Source organism: Somniosus microcephalus, chromosome 1, assembly GCF_052327205.1.
Source record: "Somniosus microcephalus isolate GS21.2 chromosome 1, FLI_Smic_1.0, whole genome shotgun sequence".
In the NCBI taxonomy this organism is placed as follows: Eukaryota; Metazoa; Chordata; class Chondrichthyes; order Squaliformes; family Somniosidae; genus Somniosus; species Somniosus microcephalus.
Genome location: NC_140987.1, coordinates 6,706,736 through 6,727,141, shown reverse-complemented (window position 1 = coordinate 6,727,141; position 20,406 = coordinate 6,706,736). Strand labels below are relative to the sequence as shown.

At 48.6% G+C, this 20,406-nt stretch overlaps 1 protein-coding gene across 1 annotated transcript in view; it reads left to right on the top strand.

Annotated features, from left to right (window-relative positions):
* LOC147123908 (coiled-coil domain-containing protein 152-like) overlaps positions 1–20,406 on the top strand; it is a 352,349-nt gene that overhangs the window by 219,790 nt on the left and 112,153 nt on the right. Inside the window, exon 5 of the mRNA XM_085964314.1 lies at positions 4,191–4,255. Within this exon, the coding sequence (XP_085820440.1) occupies positions 4,191–4,255 (65 nt within the window). The remainder of the gene's footprint in view (positions 1–4,190; positions 4,256–20,406) is intronic.

Sequence of the window (20,406 nt, the reverse complement as noted above, 5' to 3'; positions counted from 1 at the left end):
TGCACCTTATCTTAAAACTATGCCCCCTGGTTATTGACCCCTCTACTAAGGGGAAATGTTCCTTTCTATGCACCCTATCTATGCCCCTCATAATTTTGTATACCTCAATCAGGTCCCCCCTCAGCCTTCTCTGCTCTACGGAAAACAACCCCAGCCTGTCCAGTCTCTCTTCATAGCTGAAGCACTCCAGCCCAGGTAACATCCTGGTGAATCTCCTCTGCACCCTCTCCAATGCAATCACATCCTTCCTATAGTGTGGCAACCAGGACTGCACACAGTATTCCAGCTGTGGCCTAGCTAGCGTTTTGTACAGCTCCATCATAACCTCCCTGCTCTTATATTCTATACCTTGGCTAATGAAGGCAAGTATCCCATATGCCTTTTTAACCACCTTATCTACCTGTCCTGCTGCCTTCAGGGATCTATGTACATGCACACAAAGGTCCCCTTGATCCTCTGTCCTTCCTAGGGTCCTACCATTCATTGTGTATTCTCTTGCCTTGTTAGTCCTCCCAAAATGCATCGCCTCACACTTTTCAGGGTTAAATTCCATTTGCCACTGTTCTGCCCATCTGACCAACCCGTCTATATCGTCCTGTAGCCTGAGGCTTCCCTCCTCGCTATTTACCACTCCACCAATTTCCGTGTCATCTGCAAACTTACTGATCATACCTCCTGCATTCATATCTAAATCATTAATGTAAGCTACAAACAACAAAGGACCAGCACCGATCCCTGCGGTACACCACTGGACACAGGCTTCCAGTCACAAAAACAACCTTCGACCATCACCCTCTGCCTTCTGCCACTAAACCAATTTTGGATCCAATGTGCCAAATTGCCCTGGATCCCATGGGCTCTTACCTTCTTGATCAGTCTCCCATGTGGGACTTTGTCAAAAGCCTTACTGAAGTCCATGTAGACTACATCAACTGCACTACCCTCATCCACACACCTAGTCACCCCTTCAAAAAATGCAATCAAATTGGTTAGACGTGATCTCCCCTTGACAAAGCCTTGCTGATTATTCTTGATTAACCCTTGCCTCTCCAAGTGGAGACTAATTCTGTCCCTCAGAATTTTTTCCAATAATTTCCCTACTACTGATGTTAGGCTCACTGGCCTGTAATTCCCTGGTTTATCCCTACTACCCTTCTTGAATAATGGTACTACATTAGCTGCCCTCCAGTCCTCTGGCACCTCCTCTGTGGCCAGAGAGGTTCTGAAAATTTGTGTCAGAGCCCCTGCAATCTCCTCCCTTGCCTTACACAGCAGCCTGGGATACATTTCGTCTGGGCCTGGGGATTTATCCACTTTTAAGCCCGCTAAAACCGCTAGTATCTCCTCCCTCTCAATACTAATTTGTTCAAGTATATCACAATCCCCCTGCCTGATTTCTATGCCTACATCGTCCTTCTCCACAGTGAACACAGATGCAAAATATTCATTTAAAAACCTCACCCACATCTTCTGGCTCTACACACAGATTGCCACTTTGGTCCCTAATGGGCCCTACTCTTTCCCTGGTTATCCTCTTGCCCTTAATATACTTAAAGAACACTTGGGATTTTCCTTTATTTTGCCGGCCAGTGTTTTTTCATGCCCCCTCGTCGCTCTCCTAATTTCTTTTTTAAGTGCCCCCCTGCACTTTCTATACTCCTCCAGGGCTTCCACTGTTTTTAGTCCTTTCTATCTGCCAAAAGCCTCCATTTTTTTCCTAATCCATTTTCATATATCTCTTGACATCCAGGGTTCCCTGGGCTTGTTGGTCCCACCCTTGACCTTTACGGGAACATGTTGGCATTGTACTCTCTCTATTTCCTTTCTGAGAGACTCCCACTGCTTTGATGTGGATTTTCCTACAAGTAGCTGATCCCAGTCCACTTTGGCCAGATTCTGCCTTATCATATTAAAATCGGCCTTCCCCCAATTTAGAACCTTTATTTCCGGTCCATCTTTGTCCTTTTCCATGACTACCTTAAATCTCACCGAATTATGGTCACTGTCACCAAAATGCTCTCCTACTGACACTTCTACCACTTGCCCGGCTGCATTCCCTAGAATTAGGTCCAGTACCGCCCCCTCTCTTGTAGGACTTTCTACATGCTGGTTCAAAAAGCTCTCCTGGATGCACTTTAAGAATTCCGCACCCTCTAAGCCTTTCACACTCTGACTATCCCAGATAATATTGGGGAAGTTGAAATCCCCTACTATTATTACCCTATTATTTCTACACTTCTCTGAGATTTGCTTACATATCTGTTCCTCTATCTCCCCCTGACTATTTAGGGGCCTATAGTACACTCCCTTTTTGTTTTTAAGTTCTACCCATATGGCTTCATTAGAGGAACCTGCTAAGATATCATCCCTCCTCACAGCAGTAATTGACTCCTTGATTAATATTGCGACACCCCCTCCTCTTTTACACCCCCCTCTGCCTCGCCGGAAGACTCTATACCCTGGAATATTGAGCTGCCAGTCCTGCCCCTCCCTCAACCATGTCTCTGTGATAGCAACAATATCATACTCCCATGTGTTCATCAACACCTTGAATTCATCTGCCTTACTCGCAAGACTCCTTGCATTAAAATAAATGCCATCCAGCCTTGCCATACTCCCTTGTGCCGTTACATATTTGCTCTGCCTTCCAGGCTGACTTGTTTTTTCCTCTATATTTGGCTGTGCATCACCCCCTACTATAGCTCCACTCCATATCCCATCCCCCTGCCAAGTTCGTTTAAACCCTCCCCAACAGTACTAGTAAACTTCCCCGCAAGGATGTTGGTCCCATTCCGGTTCAGGTGCAACCTGTCCGACTTGTACAGGTCCCACCTTCCCCAGAAGCAGACCCAGTGATCCAGGAAATTAAAGCTCTCCTTCCTGCACCAACTCTTTAGCCACACATTCATCTGCTCTATCCTCCTATTCCTATACTCACTAGCATGTGGCACCGGGAGTAATCCAGAGATTACAACCTTTGTGGTCCTGCTTTTTAATCTGCTACCTAGCTCCCTAAATTCTTGTTGCAGGACCTCATCCCTCTTTCTACCCAAGACCTTGGTACCAATGTGAACCACAACCTCTGACTGTTTGCCCTCCCCCTTCAAAATGCCCTGCAACCGTTCAGTGACATCCTTGACCCTGGCACCAGGGAGGCAACATACCATCCTGGAGTCACGTCTGCGGCCACAGAAACGCCTATCTGTTCCTCTTACGATAGAATCCCCTATCACTATTGCTCTCCCACTCTTTTTCCTCCCCTCCTGTGCAGCTAAGCCACTCGTAGTGCCACGGACTTGGCTCTTGCTGCATTCCCCTGAGAAACCATCTCCCCCAGCAGTATCCAAAACAGAAAATCTGTCGGAGAGGGAGATGGACCCAGGGGACTCCTGCACTACCTTCCTAGTTCTTTTGCTCTGTCTGGCAGTCACCCATTCCCTGTCTGCCTGTGCACTCTACCTGCGGTGTAACCACCTCGTTAAGCGTGCTATCCATGAAGATCTCAGCCTCGCGGATGCTCCACAGTGACTCCAGCCACAGCTCCAGTCCGAAACGCGGATTTCGAGTAGCTGCAGCTGGAGACGCTTCCTGCACATGTGTTCGGCCTGGACACCGAAAGTGTCCCTGACTTCCCACATAGCGCAGGAGGAGCACTCCACGCTGCCGAGCTGCCCTGCCATGTCCTACCCTTAATTTACTCCCTTTACTTCCTTTAAATTAAAGATTATTAAGTACATTAGGGACCTTACTTCCCTTTAAACATACTTACTCTAAACTAGAGACCTTACTTTTACTTCAACGACTAGACTATAGAAATACTCACCAGGTCCTATTTACCAATCAGCTCCTTCCCTGGTTGTGACGTCACTTTAGCAGTTTCGCAGTTGTTGTTGTTTGACTGCACCCGCTCGCGGACTCTTTCCCAACTCGCAGCAGTCCGGTGTCGGGCCTCCTCTGCAGCGCTCCTTTATGGCCGCTCCGCCTTCTCTCAGGTCCCGCTGCCGCTCCCACACAGGTCCGCCTCCTCCGGTGTCGGGCCTCCCCTCTTTTTTTTTTGCAGTTAATGGCTTAGTTTGTTGTTCTTATTGTGAGAGGTTCTATATATCACAAGTTGCTATGTTGCATGCTTTTATTTTTGAAATAATTGTTCAGCTAAATTAATAAAAAATTTTAAATTGCTACTGTTACAGATGAAAATGAACATTTAAAAAAATGTATCCAGGTTCTCGAAGAGAAGTTAAGAGTGGTTGAACAGGTAAGATCTGCAGAATGTAACTTTACACTAGACTTTATGCAGGTTCAATCTGATGATGAGGCATATTCCTTAATTCAAGCGGTTGCCCATAAACTTTCTACTGTTGTGCTTTTATTACCAATAACCTGACACTTAAATATATAATGCATTTATACTCTGATTATGTTACTGGCTGGCAATCAAATACAGATTATCACCTGATTAACCTACACTCAATATGTTACAGTCATTTTTTTCAGTTATTTTATATCAAGGGAAAACCTTGGCATCTCCCCCTACTTTCATTATCACCTGGGAAATGATCTCTTTGACGAGAGCCTTGACTGGATCAGCCATATCAACTTCATGCCTACAAGAGCTGGACAGAGGCTGGGTACTCTGCGAAGAGTGGCTCGCCTCCTAATCAAAACCTCTGCACAGTCTACAAGGTGTGTGATGGAATACCAACCACTTAACCAGCTGGCTGCAGCTGCAACAACACTCATGGAGCTCACCAGCAAGGGAACGGTAGCGTAGTGGTTATGTTACTGGACTAGTAATCCAGAAGCCTGGACGAATGATCCGGAGACGTGAGTTCAAATCCCACCATAGCAGCTGGGAATTTTAAATTCAGTTAATTAAATAAATCTGGAATGAAATGCTAGTATGGCTAACCATGAAACTATCAGATTGGCATAAAAACCCATCTGGTTCACTAATGAAGGAAATCTGTCCTCACCTGGTCTGGCCTGTATCTGACTCCAGACCCACAGCAATGTGGTTGACATTGGCCTAGCAAGCCACTCAGTTATAAGAAACTGCTACAAAAACCAATAACAATAACAATAATAATAAGAATAAAATCAGACGGACCACTTGGCATCGACGACGGCACACCCAGCCCAGTTGACCCTGCAAAGCCCTCCTCACTAACATCTGGGGAGTTGTGCCTAAATTGGGAGAGCTGTCCCACAGACTAGTCAAGCAACAGCCTGACATCGTCATACTCACAGAATCATACCTTTCCGCCAATGTCGCAAACTCCTCCATCACCATCCCTGGGTATGTCCTGTCCCACTGGCACGACAGACCCACCAGGGGTGGCGGCACAGTGGTATACAGTTAGGAAGGAGTCCTCAACATTGACCCTGGACCTCATGTCTTCAGGTCAAGCATGACTGTGGCAGGTGGTGAGAGAACCAACACGATGGAAAACCTACTGACCTCGTCCTCACCAATCGACCTGTCGCAGATCCATGACAGCATTGTGACCACCGCACAGTCCTTGTGGAGCCGAAATCCTGTCTTCACACTGAGGACACCCTCCATCATGTTGTGTGGCACTACCATCGTGCTAAATGGGATAGATTCAAAACTGGGCATCCATGAGCAGCAGAATTGTATTCCACCACAATCTGGAACCTCATGGCCCGGCATATCCATCACGCTACCATTACCATCAAGCCAGGGGACCAACACTGGTTCAATAAGGAGTGTAGAAGAGCATGCCAGGAGCAGCACCAGGCGTACCTAAAAAGAAGCTGCAACACAGGATTACATGCATGCTAAAAAGTGGAAGCAGCATGTTATAGACAGAGCTAAGCGATCCCACAACCAATGGATCAGATCAAAGCTCTGCAGTCCTGCCACATCCAGTCGTGAATGTTGGACAATTAAACAACTAACAGGAGGAGGAGGCTCCATGAATATCTTCATCCTCAATGATGGTGGAGCCCAACACGCGAGTGTAAAAGACAAGGTTGAAGCGTTTGCAGCCAGAAGTGCCGAGTGGATGATCCATATCTGGCTCCTTCTGAGGTCCCCACCATCACAGAAGCCAGTCTTCAGCCAAGTCGATTCACTCCACGTGATATCAAGAAACGGTTGAGCGCACTGGATACTGCAAAGGCTATGGGCCCCGACAACATCCCGGCTATCGTGCTGAAGACTTGTGCTCCAGAACTAGCTGTGCCTCCAGCCAAGCTGTTCCAGTACAGCTACAACCCTGGCATCTACCCGACAATGTGGAAAACTGCCCAGGTATGTCCTGTCCACAAAAAGCAGGACAAATCCATTCCAACCAATTACCGCCCCATCAGTCTACTCTCAATCACCAGCAAGGTGTTGTCGACGGTGCTATCAAGCGGCACTTACTCACCAATAACCTGCTCACCGACGCTCAGTTTGGGTTCCGCTAGGTCCAATCGGCTACAGACCTCACTTTAGCCTTGGTCCAAACATGGACAAAAGAGCTGAATTCCAGAAATGAGGTGAGTGATTGCCCTTGACATCAAGGCAGCATTTGATCAAGTGTGGCATCAAGGAGCCCTAGTAAAATTGAAGTCAGTGGGAATCGGGGGGAAAACTCTCCACTGGCTGGAGTCATACCTAGCACAAAGAAAGATGGTTGTGGTTGTTGGAGGTCAATCATCTCAGCCCCAGGACATCGCTGCAGGAGTTCCTCAGAGCAGTGTCCTTGGCCCAACCATCTTCAGTTGTTTCATCAATGACCTTCCCTCCATCATAAGGTCAGAAGTGGGGATGTTCACTGATGACTGCACAGTGTTCAGCGCCATTCACAACTTCTCAGATAATGAAGCAGTCCATGCCCGCATGCAGCAAGACCTGGACGACATTCAGGCTTGGGCTGATAAGTGGCAGGTAACATTCGCGCCACGCAAGTGCCAGGCACTGACTATCTCCACCAGGCGAGAGTCTAACCACCGCCCCTTGACATTCAACGGCATTACCACCGCCGAATCCCTCACCATCAACATCTTGGGGATCACCATTAACCAGAAGCTTAACTGGACCAGCCACATAAATACTGTGGCAACAAGAGCAGGTCAGAGGCTGGGTATTCTGCGGCGAGTGTCTCACCTCATGACTCCCCAAAGCCTTTCCACTATTTACAAAGCACAAGTCAGGAGTGTGATGGAATACTCTCCACTTGCCTGGATGAGTGCTGCTCCAACAACACTCAAGAATCTCAACACCATCCAAGACAAAGCAGTCAGCTTGATTGGCACCCTTTCCACCACCTTAAACATTCACTCCCTCCACCACCAGCGCACCGTGGCTGCAGTGTGTACCATCTGCAAGATGCACTGCAGCAACTCGCCAAGACTTCTTCGGCAGCACCTCCCAAACCCGTGACCTCTACCACCTAGAAGGACAAGGGCAGCAGGCGCATGGGAACACCACCACCTCCAAGTTCCCCTCTAAGTCACACACCATCCTGACTTAGAAGTATATCGCAGATCCTTCATCGTCGCTGGGTCAAAATCCTGGAACTCCCTCCCTAACAGCACTGTGGGAGCACCTTCACCACACGGACTGCAGCGGTTCAAGAAGGCAGCTCACCACCACCTTCTCAAGGGCAACTAGGGATGGGCAATAAATGCCGGCCTTGTCAGTGATGCCCACATCCCAGGAACGAATTTAAAAAACTATCCGGGGCAGAGCAGTTCAGAGAGTGATTAGTGCACCTGCCAGTGAACTCAATTTCCACTGTGCTCAAGGAAAAGGGTAAAGGATATGAGAACAGGGCAGGTCAATATGATTAGGTCTTTTATTTGCATGGAGAGTAAATGCCAACACGGATTGGTTGGACTGAATGGCCTGTTTCCGTGTTGTAAGTTCTATGGCTTTCTACATTTATGACTGTGTGTCAGTGAGTGAGTTGGGGGACAAGAATAAAAAGAGCAGGATGGTACTAGCCCTGAAATTCGTGGAGGCCACCAGATTCACCTTCACCTACTCCTTCAATGCTCTTAAAGGCAAGGAAGTCCAGCATGGCTTTCTCAAAGGGAGATAAGTGCTTGTAATTTGAGGACCCTACCGCATTTTAGGTCTCTATTCTTTTATCATTTTCCATCTTGTCCTTCGAGCAGAGAAGAAGTCTTGAACAAGTTTTCAGAGTACATAGCGTGACAAACATGTGCCTATCTACAGCCCGTCCTGTGTGTCAGTAACTGACCAAGCACCATGCAGTTAGGGTACGTTGCAAGAATTTGTGGTGTCAGGTGGCAACGGGATGGTAGTGTGATGAAAATTTAGGCGCAGAACTTACTGCCTCCGACCACTTCTATTATGCAGCTGGTGGACCCTCTGCACCACCTGCCCGATGGAAGCTGTCATCAAAAATCTACCCCATTGTGTGAATCATTCGTTCAATTAACATAGGAAATGAGACTTACAGTTAGCACGTTTATTGTCTGAAATTTCTATACTTTCCTTTATACAAATAATAAATGCAGACACCATATTGCCAGAAAAAAATAAGCAGTATTCAGTTGCTCTTTAAGCAGCTGCACTACAGGAACAGTAGCACAGTGGTAATGTCACTGGACTAGTAGGCCCAAGGCCTGGACTAATGGTCCAACGACATGAGTTCAAATCCCACCACAGCAGCTGGGAAATTTAAATTCAATTAATTAAATAAATCTGGCATTTAAAAAAAAAAAGCTAGTGTCAGTAATGATGACCATGAAACTATTGGATTGTCATTAAAAACCCATCTGGTTTGCTAATGTCTTGACCTAGTCTGGCCTATATGTGATTCCAGACCCACAGCCTTGGTTTAACATCTCATCCGAAAAACAGCACCTCCAACGGTACAGCACTCCCTCAGTACTGCACTGGGAGTGTCAAACGGGATTTTTGTGCTCAAGTCCCTGGAGTGGGACCGTGAACTCACAACCTTCTGACTCAGAGGCGAGGATGCTACCGACTGAGCCACAGCTGACAAGTGGAAAAGATTCTATCATGCTCCTGAATTGTGCCTTGAAGGTGTTGGTGAGCCACTTGTTGCAGAATACCCAGCCTCTGACCTGTTCTAGTTGGACCGGTTAAATTTGTGGTCAATGGTGACCCCCAGGATGTTGATGCTGGGGGATTCGACGATGGTAATGTCAAGGGGATGTGGTTAGGCTCTCTCTTGTTGGAGATTGTCATTGCCTGGCACTTGTGTTGCGTGGGTGTTACCTGGTTGTTGTCCATCGACTACTTCATTATCTGAGGAATTGCGAATAGTTCTGAATACTGTGTAAATCAGTGAACAGCCCCACTTCTGATTATGATGGAGGAAAGGTGATTGATGAAGCAGTTGAAGATAATTGGGCTTAATATGCTGCCTGAGGAACTCCTGCAGCGATGTCCCGCGGCTGAGATGTTTGGCCTCGAACAACCACTTCCATCATTCTTTGTGCTAGATATGACTCCACCCACTGGAGAGTTTCCTCCCAATCCCTATTATCTTCAGTTTTACTAGGGCCCCTCAATGCCACACTGGGTCGAATGCTGCCTTGATATCATTTATGTTGAGTTCCCACCTGCCCTGTTGCCTCTGGGAGGTTGGATGCATGGAGAGAGTAAAGTAAAAGTATAGTTTTATTTTAATTCGTTTATGTGATTTGGGCGTCGCTGGCAAGGCTGGCATTTATTGCCCATCCCTAATTGCCCTCGAGAAGGTGGTGGTGAGTCGCCTTCTTGAATCGCTGCATCCATGTGGTGAAGGTGCTCCCACAGTGCTGTTAGGGAGGGAGTTCCAGGATTTTGACCCAGCGACGATGAAAGATCGGTGATATACTTCTAAGTCAGGATGGTGTGTGACTTGGAGGGGAACTTGGAGATGGTGGTGTTCCCATGCGCCTGCTGCCCTTGTCCTTCTGGGTGGAAGAGGTCGTGGGTTTGGGAGGTGCTGCCGAAGAAGCATTGGCGAGTTGCTGCAGTGCATCTTGTAGATGGTACACACTGCAGCCACGGTACGCCGGTGGTGGAGGGAGTGAATGTTTAAGATGGTGGATGGGGTGCCAATCAATTGGGCTGCTTTGTCCTGGATGGTGTCGAGCTTCTTGAGTGTTGTTGGAGCAGCACTCATCCAGGCAAGTGGAGAGTATTCCATCACACTCCTTACTTGTGCCTTGTAGATGGTGGAAAGGCTTTGGCGAGTCAGGAGGTGAGACACTCGCCGTAGAATACCTAGCCTCTGACCTGCTCTTGTTGCCAGTATTTATGTGGCTGGTCCAGTTAAGTTTCTGGTCAATGGTGGCCCCCAGGATTTTGTTGATAGGGGATTCGGCGATTGTAATGTCGTAAAATGTCAAGGGGCAGTGGTTAGACACTCGCTTGTTGGAGATAGTCATTACCTGGCACTTCTGTGGTGCGGAATGTTATTTGCCACTTATCATCCCAAGCCTGAACGTCATCCAGGTCTTGCTGCATGAGGGCATGGACTGCTTCATTATCTTTGGAGTTGTGAATGGCACTGAACACTGTGCAGTCAATAGCCAACATCCCCATTTCTGACCTTATGTTGGAGAGAAGTTCATTGATGAAGCAGCTGAAGATGGTTGGGCCTAGGACACTGACCTGAGGAACTCCTGCAGCGATGTCCTGGGGCTGTGATGATTGACCTTCAACTACCACATCCATCTTCCTTTGTGCTAGGTATGACTCCAGCCAGTGGATAGTTTTCCCCCCGATTCCTACTGACTTCAATTTTACTCGGGCTCCTTGATGCCACACTCGGTCAAATGCTGCCTTGATGTCAAGGGCAGTCACTCTCAGCTCACCTCTGGAATTCAGCTCCTTTGTCCATGTTTGGACCAAGGCTGTAATGAGGTCGGGAGCCGAGTAATCCTGGCGGAACCCAAACTGGGTATCAGTGAGCAGGTTATTGGTGAGTAAGTGTCACTTGATAGCACTGTCGATGACACCTTCCATCACTTTGCTGATGATTGAGAGTAGGCTGATGGGGCAGTAGTTGGCCGAATTGGATTTGTCCTGCTTTTTGTGGACGGGACATACCTGGGCAGTTTTCCACATTGCCAGATAGATGCCAGTGTTGTAGCTGTACTGGAACAGCTTGGCTAGAGGCGCGGCCAGTTCTGGAGCACAAGTCTTCAGCACGACAGCTGGGATGTTGTCGGGGCCCAGAGCCTTTGCTGTATCCAGTGCGTTCAGCCGTTTCTTGATATCACATGGAGTGAATCGACTTGGCTGAAGACTGGCTTCTGTAACGGTGGGGACCTCATGAGGAGGTCGATATGGATCATCCACTTGGCACTTCTGGCTGTAGATGGTTTCAAACAATTCAGCCTTGTCTTTTGCACTCACGTGCTGAGCTCCACCATCATTGAGGATGGAGATATTCATGGAGCCTCCTCTTCCCGTTAGTTGTTTAATGGTCCACCACCATTCACGACTGGATGTGGCAGGACTGCAGAGCTTTGATCTGATCCGTTTATTGTGGGATCGCTTTGCCCTGTCTATAGCATGCTGCTTCCACTTTTTAGCATGCATGTAATCCTGTGTTGCAGCTTCTCCAGGTTGGCACCTCATTTTTAGGTACGCCTGGTGCTGCTCCTGGCACGCTCTTCTACACTCCTTATTGAACCAGGGTTGGTCCCCTGGCTTGATGGTAATGGTAGAGTGAGGGATATGCTGGGCCATGAGGTTACAGATTGTGGTGGAATACAATTCTGATGTTGCTGATGGCCCACAGTGCCTCATGGATACCCAGTTTTGAGCTGCTAGATCTGTACTGAATCTATCCCATTTAGCACAGTGGTAGAGCCACACAACACGATGGACGGTGTCCTCAGTGTGAAGATGGGACTTTGTCTCCACAGTGACTGTGCGGTGGTCACTGCTACCAATGCTGTCATGGACAGATGCATCTGCGACAGGTAGATTGGTGAGGACGAGGTCAAGTAGGTTTTTCCCTCGTGTTGGTTCTCTCACCACCTGTCACAGGCCCAGACTGGCAGCGATGTCCTCCAGGACTCGGCCAGCTCGGTCAATAGTGGTGCTACCGAGCCACTCTTGGTGCCTGCAATGATTCACAATTCAAGTCATAAACTATGTCTCAGAAGTGTGATTGCTTTTTTCAGATTCCATTTCGCTAAATCACTGATCCATAACCGATTTGCATGACACAAAAAGAAATGATGCCAAAGCATACATAAATCAATATAGCAATACTGTTGTGAGTTCCAGAAATCTTGGGTTGAAATTTGGCAGGCAGCTCTCTGCAAGAAAGTTGCTAGCAATAGTTTAATCAACTATGAGTCCATCCTTTGTTTGCCTGTCTGTCTGAGGAACGTACACTCTCAAAATACAGAAATAGCTGATATCAGGATATTCACTGCCAATAACTTTGAACAAAAAATTTGCTGAGTTTATTGCTCTGAAGCAGCCACAGTGCCATCAGGAATTCAAGTTATTAGGAAATATTAAGAACGTTGTGCTTTTTTTTTGCAAATGAGGATACTTTCAGATGTTGTAACTGCAGTTTCCAAGATTATAGTGATTGGCAAAGTTGCTCAAGGCAAAGTATTCACTACGGCAAAGCTATCAAATATCAAGGGATAGAAGTCAAGAGCAAGAAGGACATTTTGGTGGAGCTTTTTCATACAAAGGGTAAACAAGTTGTGGGATAAATTACCAGGGAAGAACCTTAGAGCAGACATTATAAATGGGTTCAAGAGGAAACTAGGTCAGTTCCTGGAGAGAGAAGGGTTCGATGCATACAGTAGAAATTTGTAGTATTCATGCTCTGACAGCGCTTATTGGAAAACCAGGCATGTGCTGCCCATGATTTTCTGCCCATTAAAACCAATCTTCTTCTTCTTCTTAGGCAGTCCCTCGGAACCGAGGATGACTTGCTTCCACATTAAAAACGAGTTCTCAGGTGACTGATGAGTCCAATGCGGGACCTACAGTCTCTGTCACAGGTGGGGCAGACGGTGGTTGAAGGGGCAGGTGGGTTGGGTGCTTGGGTTGACGTGCGCTCCTTCCGCTGCCTGCGCTTGGCTTCCGCTTGCTCCCGGCGAAGAGACTCGAGGTGTTCGGCGCCTTCCCGGATGCTTCTCCTCCACTTTGTGCGGTCTTGGGCCAGGGATTCCCAGGTGTCGGTGGGGATGTTGCACTTTTTCAAGGAGGCTTTGAGGGTGTCCTCGAAGCGTTTCCTCTGCCCACCTGGGGCTCTCTTGCCGTGCCGGAGCTCTGAGTAGAACGATTGTTTTGGGAGTCTCGTATCGGGCATGCAGACAATGTGACCCGCCCATCGGAGCTGATTGAGCGGGGTCAGAGCTTCGATGCTGGGGATGTTGGCCTGAGCAAGAACACTGACATTGGTGCGCCTATCCTGCCAATGGATTTGCAAGATCTTGCGGAGGCAGCGTTGGTAGTACAGAAATTAGTGGGCAGTGTGTCCCCAAATTTACAATATGTGCAAAGCTCTGGGATGAGAGCACTGAAGAGGAAAATGTTGATACGCGTCACGGAGGCCAGTATGTGGCTTAGTGAGTCACTATAGTCATCCGCCGAGACGGTGGTCGGTTCCGGTGACGAAATGGCGGTTGAGTGCGTTGGATACGATGGCGGCGGATGCCATGCGGCCGGGGGTACACAAAATGGCGGATAAGATGGCTGCTCCCACGGCCCGCACGCTGCGCTGCTGGCTGGCTTCCCCTTGCAGGCGTTAGCGTAATGGCCTTTCTTCCCGCAGCCCGAGCAGGTAGCTGTCTTAGCTGGGCAGTGCGCTCTGGGATGTTTTAACTGGCCACAGAAATAGCATTTTTGGGCCTGGTTACTGGGCATCGAAGCAGTTCTTACCGGAGGCTGCTGTCTCGGTTGGGTCGCTGCAGCGGTTGGTGCCGGGGGCGGCGGTCCCGTGTCCCACGGTTTCGATTGCCATGTCTCGGCGCCGTTACGGGGGTATGCCTCGAGGTTTCGGTGGGCCTCCTCTAACGAGAGCGCAAGGGCAATGGCCGTCTTCAGGTCGGGTTCCTTGCTTTCTAGCAGTCTCTGCCGGGTGTGGTCTGACTGGAGGCCCCTGACGAAGGCATCACAGGCGAGTCCCTGCGCGTGCTCCACAGCCGTTACCGCTTTACAATCGCAGTCTCTGCAGAGTGCCAGTAGCGCCCGTGCAAATGCCCCTACCGATTCTCTCGGTTGCTGCCTGCGGGATCCCAAGAGGTGTCGGGCGTAAATTGTGTTCACTGGGCGCGTATATTGCCCTTTTAGTAGCTCGAGGGCCGCCACGTACGTATTAGAGTCCCGGATTAGCATATATACTTGATGGCTCACCTGGGCGGTCAAAATTTTCAGTTTGTGATCCTCCTCTGTAACCTGTGAGATTGCGAGGAAGGATTCAAAGCAGCTCAGCCAGTGTTCAAACTTGGCTGATGCACCCACATCTTGAGGGTCGAGGTCCAGGCGTGGTGGTCTGAGGGCTCTCAGCAATGTCTGCTGTATCCGTTGCTGTTGTTGCTCCTCAGGTGTCGCCATTTAACTTTTAGCTAATAAAATTGATACGCTTATCAATTACTTCATAAAAGGTGATGAGTCGAAGAAGAGATGATGAGTCGAAAGAAGAGATGAATAAGGCTTTTATTAGCTAAGAAGAGACCATGCTTCTTCGTGAGTGACTGAACAAGTCTGAACGAAACCCACACAGTGGTGGGTGGAGTCAGCTGAGGCATGCCTCCATACACAGCGCCACCCAGAGGTGGCAATATACAATACAGTGGTTTACCACAAATGTATCGTTTGGTGAGAAGACAGGTAGCTAGTGCGAGGGGTGAAGTCAATCAAAAAGGGATGAAATGTTGTAATAATGGCCTTTTCCTTTCCTAAACCCTTATGTCCTCTGAAGGATTTAAAAAAAGCAGGGGCTGACAAGTGACCTGTTGGAGTTTGTGGGTGGGGGCAAGGAGGGTTGGTCAATGGGAGGAATTCTCATTACTATGGGACGGGCGGGCTCAATCGTCATTTTGGGCGTATCTCCAGTGCCTGTATGCTCATGTAAGCTTGTAAGTATGGCACTTGTGAACCTGTGGGAAGTAGCTTGATACCCAGGCCCCTCCCTGAACCCGGCCCTGGTCCCCTTGGACCCCTTGAAAATTGGGGCCAATTAGCCAACAATGTTTTTTTTAAATGTCTTTGGTGGTCCAGGCCATTTGCTCAGCCTTTTTCTTATTCATTCTAGGGATGTGGGCATCACTGGCAAGTCCGGCATTTGTTGTCCATTCCTAATTTCCCTTGAGTAGGTTATGATGGGCCTTTTTCTTAAACCACTGCAGTCCATGAGATGATGGTGCTCCCACGATGCTATTCGGTAGGGAGTTTGAGGATTTTGACCCAGCGACGATGAAGGAATGGTGATATATGTCTGAGTCAGGATGGTGTGTGACTTGGAGGTAAACTTGGAGGTGATGGTGTTTCCAAGCACAGCTGCCCTTGTCCTTCTAGGTGGTGTTGCATTTAGGAGGTGTTATCAATGAAGACTTACTGCAGTGCATCCTGTAGATCGTACACACTGCAGCCACGGTACGTCGGGGGTAAAGGAGTGGTTGTTTACGCTAGCGGATGGGGTGCCAATCAAGCGTACTTGTTTGTCCTGGATAGCGTTAAACTTTTTCAGTGGTGTAGCAGCCGCACCCTCCAGACAAGTGGAGTGTGTTGTATCACTCTTCTGACTTGTGCCTTTTAGTGGTGTAGAGGAGTCAGGAGGTGAGCCACTTGCCGCAGAATACCCAGCCTCTGACCTGCTCTATTTTCATGGTATTTATGTGTCTGGTCTATTTGAGTTGCTGGCTAATGATAACCCTCCCGGATGTTGATGGTGCGGGACTCGGAAATTTTAAGCCAGAGATTTGCTCCAATGACAGAAAGGTGGAAAATCTATGCCACAATTTATTTCACTAAAGGTGTCAAAAGGAAATGTAAGACACTGAGGCCTTAAAGTTCGCTAAAGCCCGAAAACGGGCGGTGCCAAAAAGAGCGCAGGTAGCAGCGTTATTTTGGTGCTGGCTGCTGATTTAAATGAGCGCAGCCCGAACCTACCGTGCAACAATGTTACCTTTAAGCTGTGCGGTCGCATGGCCACGCAGCGCGCTGCAGCTCCCACACAGCCGGCTCACCGGCTTATAATTAAGAGAAACCACGCATGTGCGGTACATAGAAACATAGAAGATAGGAGTAGGAGTAGGCCATTCGGCCCCTCGAGCCTGTTCCGCCATTTAATGAGATCATGGCTGATCAACCAAATTCAGTACCCTGTCCCTGCTTTCTCCCCATATCCCTTGATCCCTTTAGCCTTAAGAACTATATCTAATAACTCCGCCTTGAATATATTTAATGAATTGGCCTCAACTGCCTTCTGTGGTAGAGAATTCCACAGGTTCACCACTCTCTGGGTGAAGAAATTCCTCCTCGTCTCAGTCCTAAATGGCTTACCCCTTATCCTTAGACTGTGACCCCTGGTTCTGGACTCCCCGACCATCGGGAACATCCTTCCTGCATCTAGTCTGTCTAGTCCTGTTAGAATTTTATAAGTTTCAATGAGATCCCCTCTCATTCTTCTAAACTCCAGCGAGTATAAGCCCAATCGACCCAATCTCTCCTCATACGTCATTCCTGCCACCTCAGGTATCAGTCTGGTGAATCTTCGCTGCACTCCCTCCATGGCAAGAACATCCTTCCTCAGATAAGGCGACCAAAACTGCACACAGTACTCAAGATGTGGTCCCACTAAGGCCCTGTACAACTGCAGCAAGACATCCTTGTTTCTGTACTCAAATCCTCTCGCTACGAAGGCCAACATACCATTTGCCTTCTTAACTGTCTGCTGCACCTGCATGCTTACCTTCAGCGACTGGTGCACAAGGTGTAGGGGGGCATCCTTTACCTGGTTTATGGCAATTTACCTTCCTTTACCTGGTTTACGGTAATTTACCTGGTCAGGCAACCTTTGGCCACTGCACTGTGACCAATTCCAATCAGCGGTTTCGAATCGCTAAAACACCCCTTCCAGTTCTGACTGGAGGAACTTATAATTAATGATATATTAAAATGGACAAATGGTCTGGATGCAAGAAAGTCAAATTTTATTAAAACGAAGAAACTACACCTCACGATCAAAGTAATCACGGTAAAATTGCTTAAATAGGGGAGGAAAAACGGACACAACGAGGGAAATTGACTAAAATACAATTCTAACGAAATCCCCACTTTACTCCCACCCCTAAGCCTATCCTAAGTCGCCTTGTGGAAGGCCAGAAAAATATATGCTCACCACTGCAATGCCAGCTCCGTGTCCCACGAGATCTTCACTGCCCTGAAGTAAAGAAACACACCAGTGTTTTAAAAGTAAACTGCTGGTGTTTTACTTCTTCAGACAGACTCCACGCTGTAGAGGGCACATGGAGGCAAGCCAGAGAGAGAGAGATGCCCCTGAGAAGCTATCTCTTATACCCCAATTTTGGGGCCGAAATGTTCCCGCCCAGATCCAGAAGTTTCTGGGCCAAAACAAAAGGGCTCCAGTAATTGTCCAGTAATGGGTGATTCAAACCCATTCAATTTTAAACTGTTCCTTTTCTCAGTTTGAGTGTCTCTTTTCAAATGTCTGTGCTGAGCCTTCGAACCATCTCCATTCACCCTGATGGGTTTTGAATGGAGTTGTATTGCTATGTAAACAGAAACCCATTATCTTGTGGTCACTGAAACCACAGTCAAGTGGTTTAATCCCTTGTGCAAACATCCTTGTAGCAGTTTCTGTAAACAAATCGATTGTCTCTGCAGGGAGGGAACTCCCCTTTGATTGACAGATTTCACTGCCATCTTTGATCCTCCCCTTTTCACAGACATACACGAGCTGCTTCCAAGTCCTTTGTCCTTGGCCATGCTTTCTGACAGCCATTTTTATCCCTGGGCAATTTAAACCGTTCGAAACTCAAGAGTACATCCTTTAATAAAATGTACAATCTTAAAGTGTGCGATTTTCACAAAGTTCCCTGATTCCAGTGTCCAAGCGCTGCCCAGCCCACGAGCTTTTAACGCAGCCTTTTTCTGCGGTTCTGGGTATGTTTTAAAACATTGTCCAACCCAGAGACAATTTAAATCACACAAGTCTTCGTCCACGATGTGGATTAATATTTCCCGATCTTCGGGGGCTGAGGGGATTTTGCGAACCCCTACATTCCGCCCTTGGATACTTCCAACTTGCTTGTAGTATCCTCTTGAAGAAGTGAGCAAAATTGTCTGACCCCCAACAAACAACCATCCCTGTATTTACCTATAGCTACCTATCACTGATTCCCCGACCAGTCTATTCCCCTCAAATCCGAGAAAAACCGTGGTACGGTAGGCATCTACAGATACATCAATTACAAAATGTTACAATAAGGGGCCTCATACCCCTGCACCACTTGTTACATTATAACATATTGCAAAATGTTGCAATCTTGGTTATACAATGTAATCAAAATGATTCCAAGCACGGAGAGGGTCCTGCGCCTCTGCACCAGTTGGAACTGTAAAACAAAATACTCCATTAAACATTTGAAACAAAATGCTGAAATAAACCCCGACCATCACGTGCCAATGATGGGTCGCGAAATTCGAGTGGGTATTGCTCCTCCCACCCAGGCAGTAAATGTTCCTTCCACCCCCCGCCCCCCCTTTAATGGTCTGAACTTTTAAAACATACAGAATGGATTTTACAGAACAGTCTGGTCCGCCAGCCCCGAGCCGTTCCCTTGTCCCTTTGTGGAGGCGGGGTACCCCTCATGTTTCACAGACCGAGACCGGGGAGTTTGGGATCGCGACACCCAGTCCCTCCCCCTCCCGTCTGCCCTCGACTGGCTGGAGAAAATGATGGGTGCCTGTGTGGCGGCTCTCACTGGCCCCACACTCAAACTTGGATCCTAGATCCGGCCACCCACTCATCCTTCCCAGCCACACTTACACTCCAACTTTGCCCGTGGGCCCCGGGTGAGTTCCTCCCTTCCCCGAACGCACCCACGTGACTCTTGGGTCTCCCCCTCCCCTTTACAATCTTTCCCGGGCCATCACCACCCACTCCCGGGGAACGCGTCCCTATCTGACAAGGCGCCTGTGCTTCCCCACCATGACTGCTCAATAGTGAGGACTCCCGCAAGTGAAATTCGGTCAGGATAGTGCTGGGTTGGGGCCATCTCTTCCACGTAGGATGAGTAGGCAGGTTCCTCCGGACCCTGTCCGGTTTCTCCCGAAGGTCGCTGCGGTGTCTCCTCCTGGATTTGCCCAGTGGCGAGGTGATCCCCAACATTCTGTATAACCATATCTTCATTCGATGCCCAGCTCGGGCTGTGCGAACAGGGCTGCTCCTTTGTCCACTTTCCTGCAAAAGAACTTAAAAGGACATGCAGCCAGGTCTCTCACTGCCTTAGGTGGAGACATGGTCGGGTCCCTCGACCTCGGACCAAAATACAAGCATTTGGCACACTTATAAACTTAAACTTTAAACTTAAACTCAAAACTACTAGTTACACCCGAACTTAAAACTTAAACACCTTAAAAGCAAGCTATAAACATTGGTAACTTAACACAAAGCTATAATACAAATGCCGCCCGTCTCCGGACGGCTAGGCTAATCTCTGGTGTCACTGTCGCAGATTACTGCTGCCTGCAACGAAGCTGGACTGCTTCCTGCTGCAAGTCCCTGGCAGCTTATGGCTGCTAGTTGGGGACCTCTGTGATCTGTTTCTTCCCGGGCTCGGGAGATTGCTCTTTGTGGCAGATACCCTGGTGACCATCTTATCTTGGGCTTGCGGACCCGCTGAGACCTTCTGAGGGGCGTCTCTGTGGGGGAAACTTTGGCTGACGGACCCTGAGCCTGGGTCACAGCCCTAGCTGGCTGGGAACCTTCTCCCCCTGATGCAAACAGCCCGCACTGTTTAATATACCTGGCAGCCTGCTGATACTCCGGGTTTGTTTCCTTTTCCCTACCCACTCCTGTACTGGGGACAGGTATACCCTCACCACCTGCTGCTGGTGGCTGAAAATCTTCCTTTTATGGTCCAAAACCTGGTACCAGCCCCTTCCATATGTCCCCTGCAAGAGGAATTGCTATCCCTTCCTCCCCAGAGTCCCACACCATAGGGGGAACCACTCTAGAAGCGGGCTGGGAAGTTTGTCCCTTTAAGCAGGTGACTGCGCCTGCGCGAACCTCCTCCCCGGAGTCCCCCGGCAGAGGCTGTGAAACCTCTGTCTTCAAACAGGCGACTGCGCCTGCGCGGGAAAACTGAAGAGGAGCCGCTGGGGTCACAGGCTGGGGAACTGCGCCTGCGCGAACCTCCTCCCCGGAGTCCCACGGCAGAGGCTGTGAAACCTCTGTATTCAAA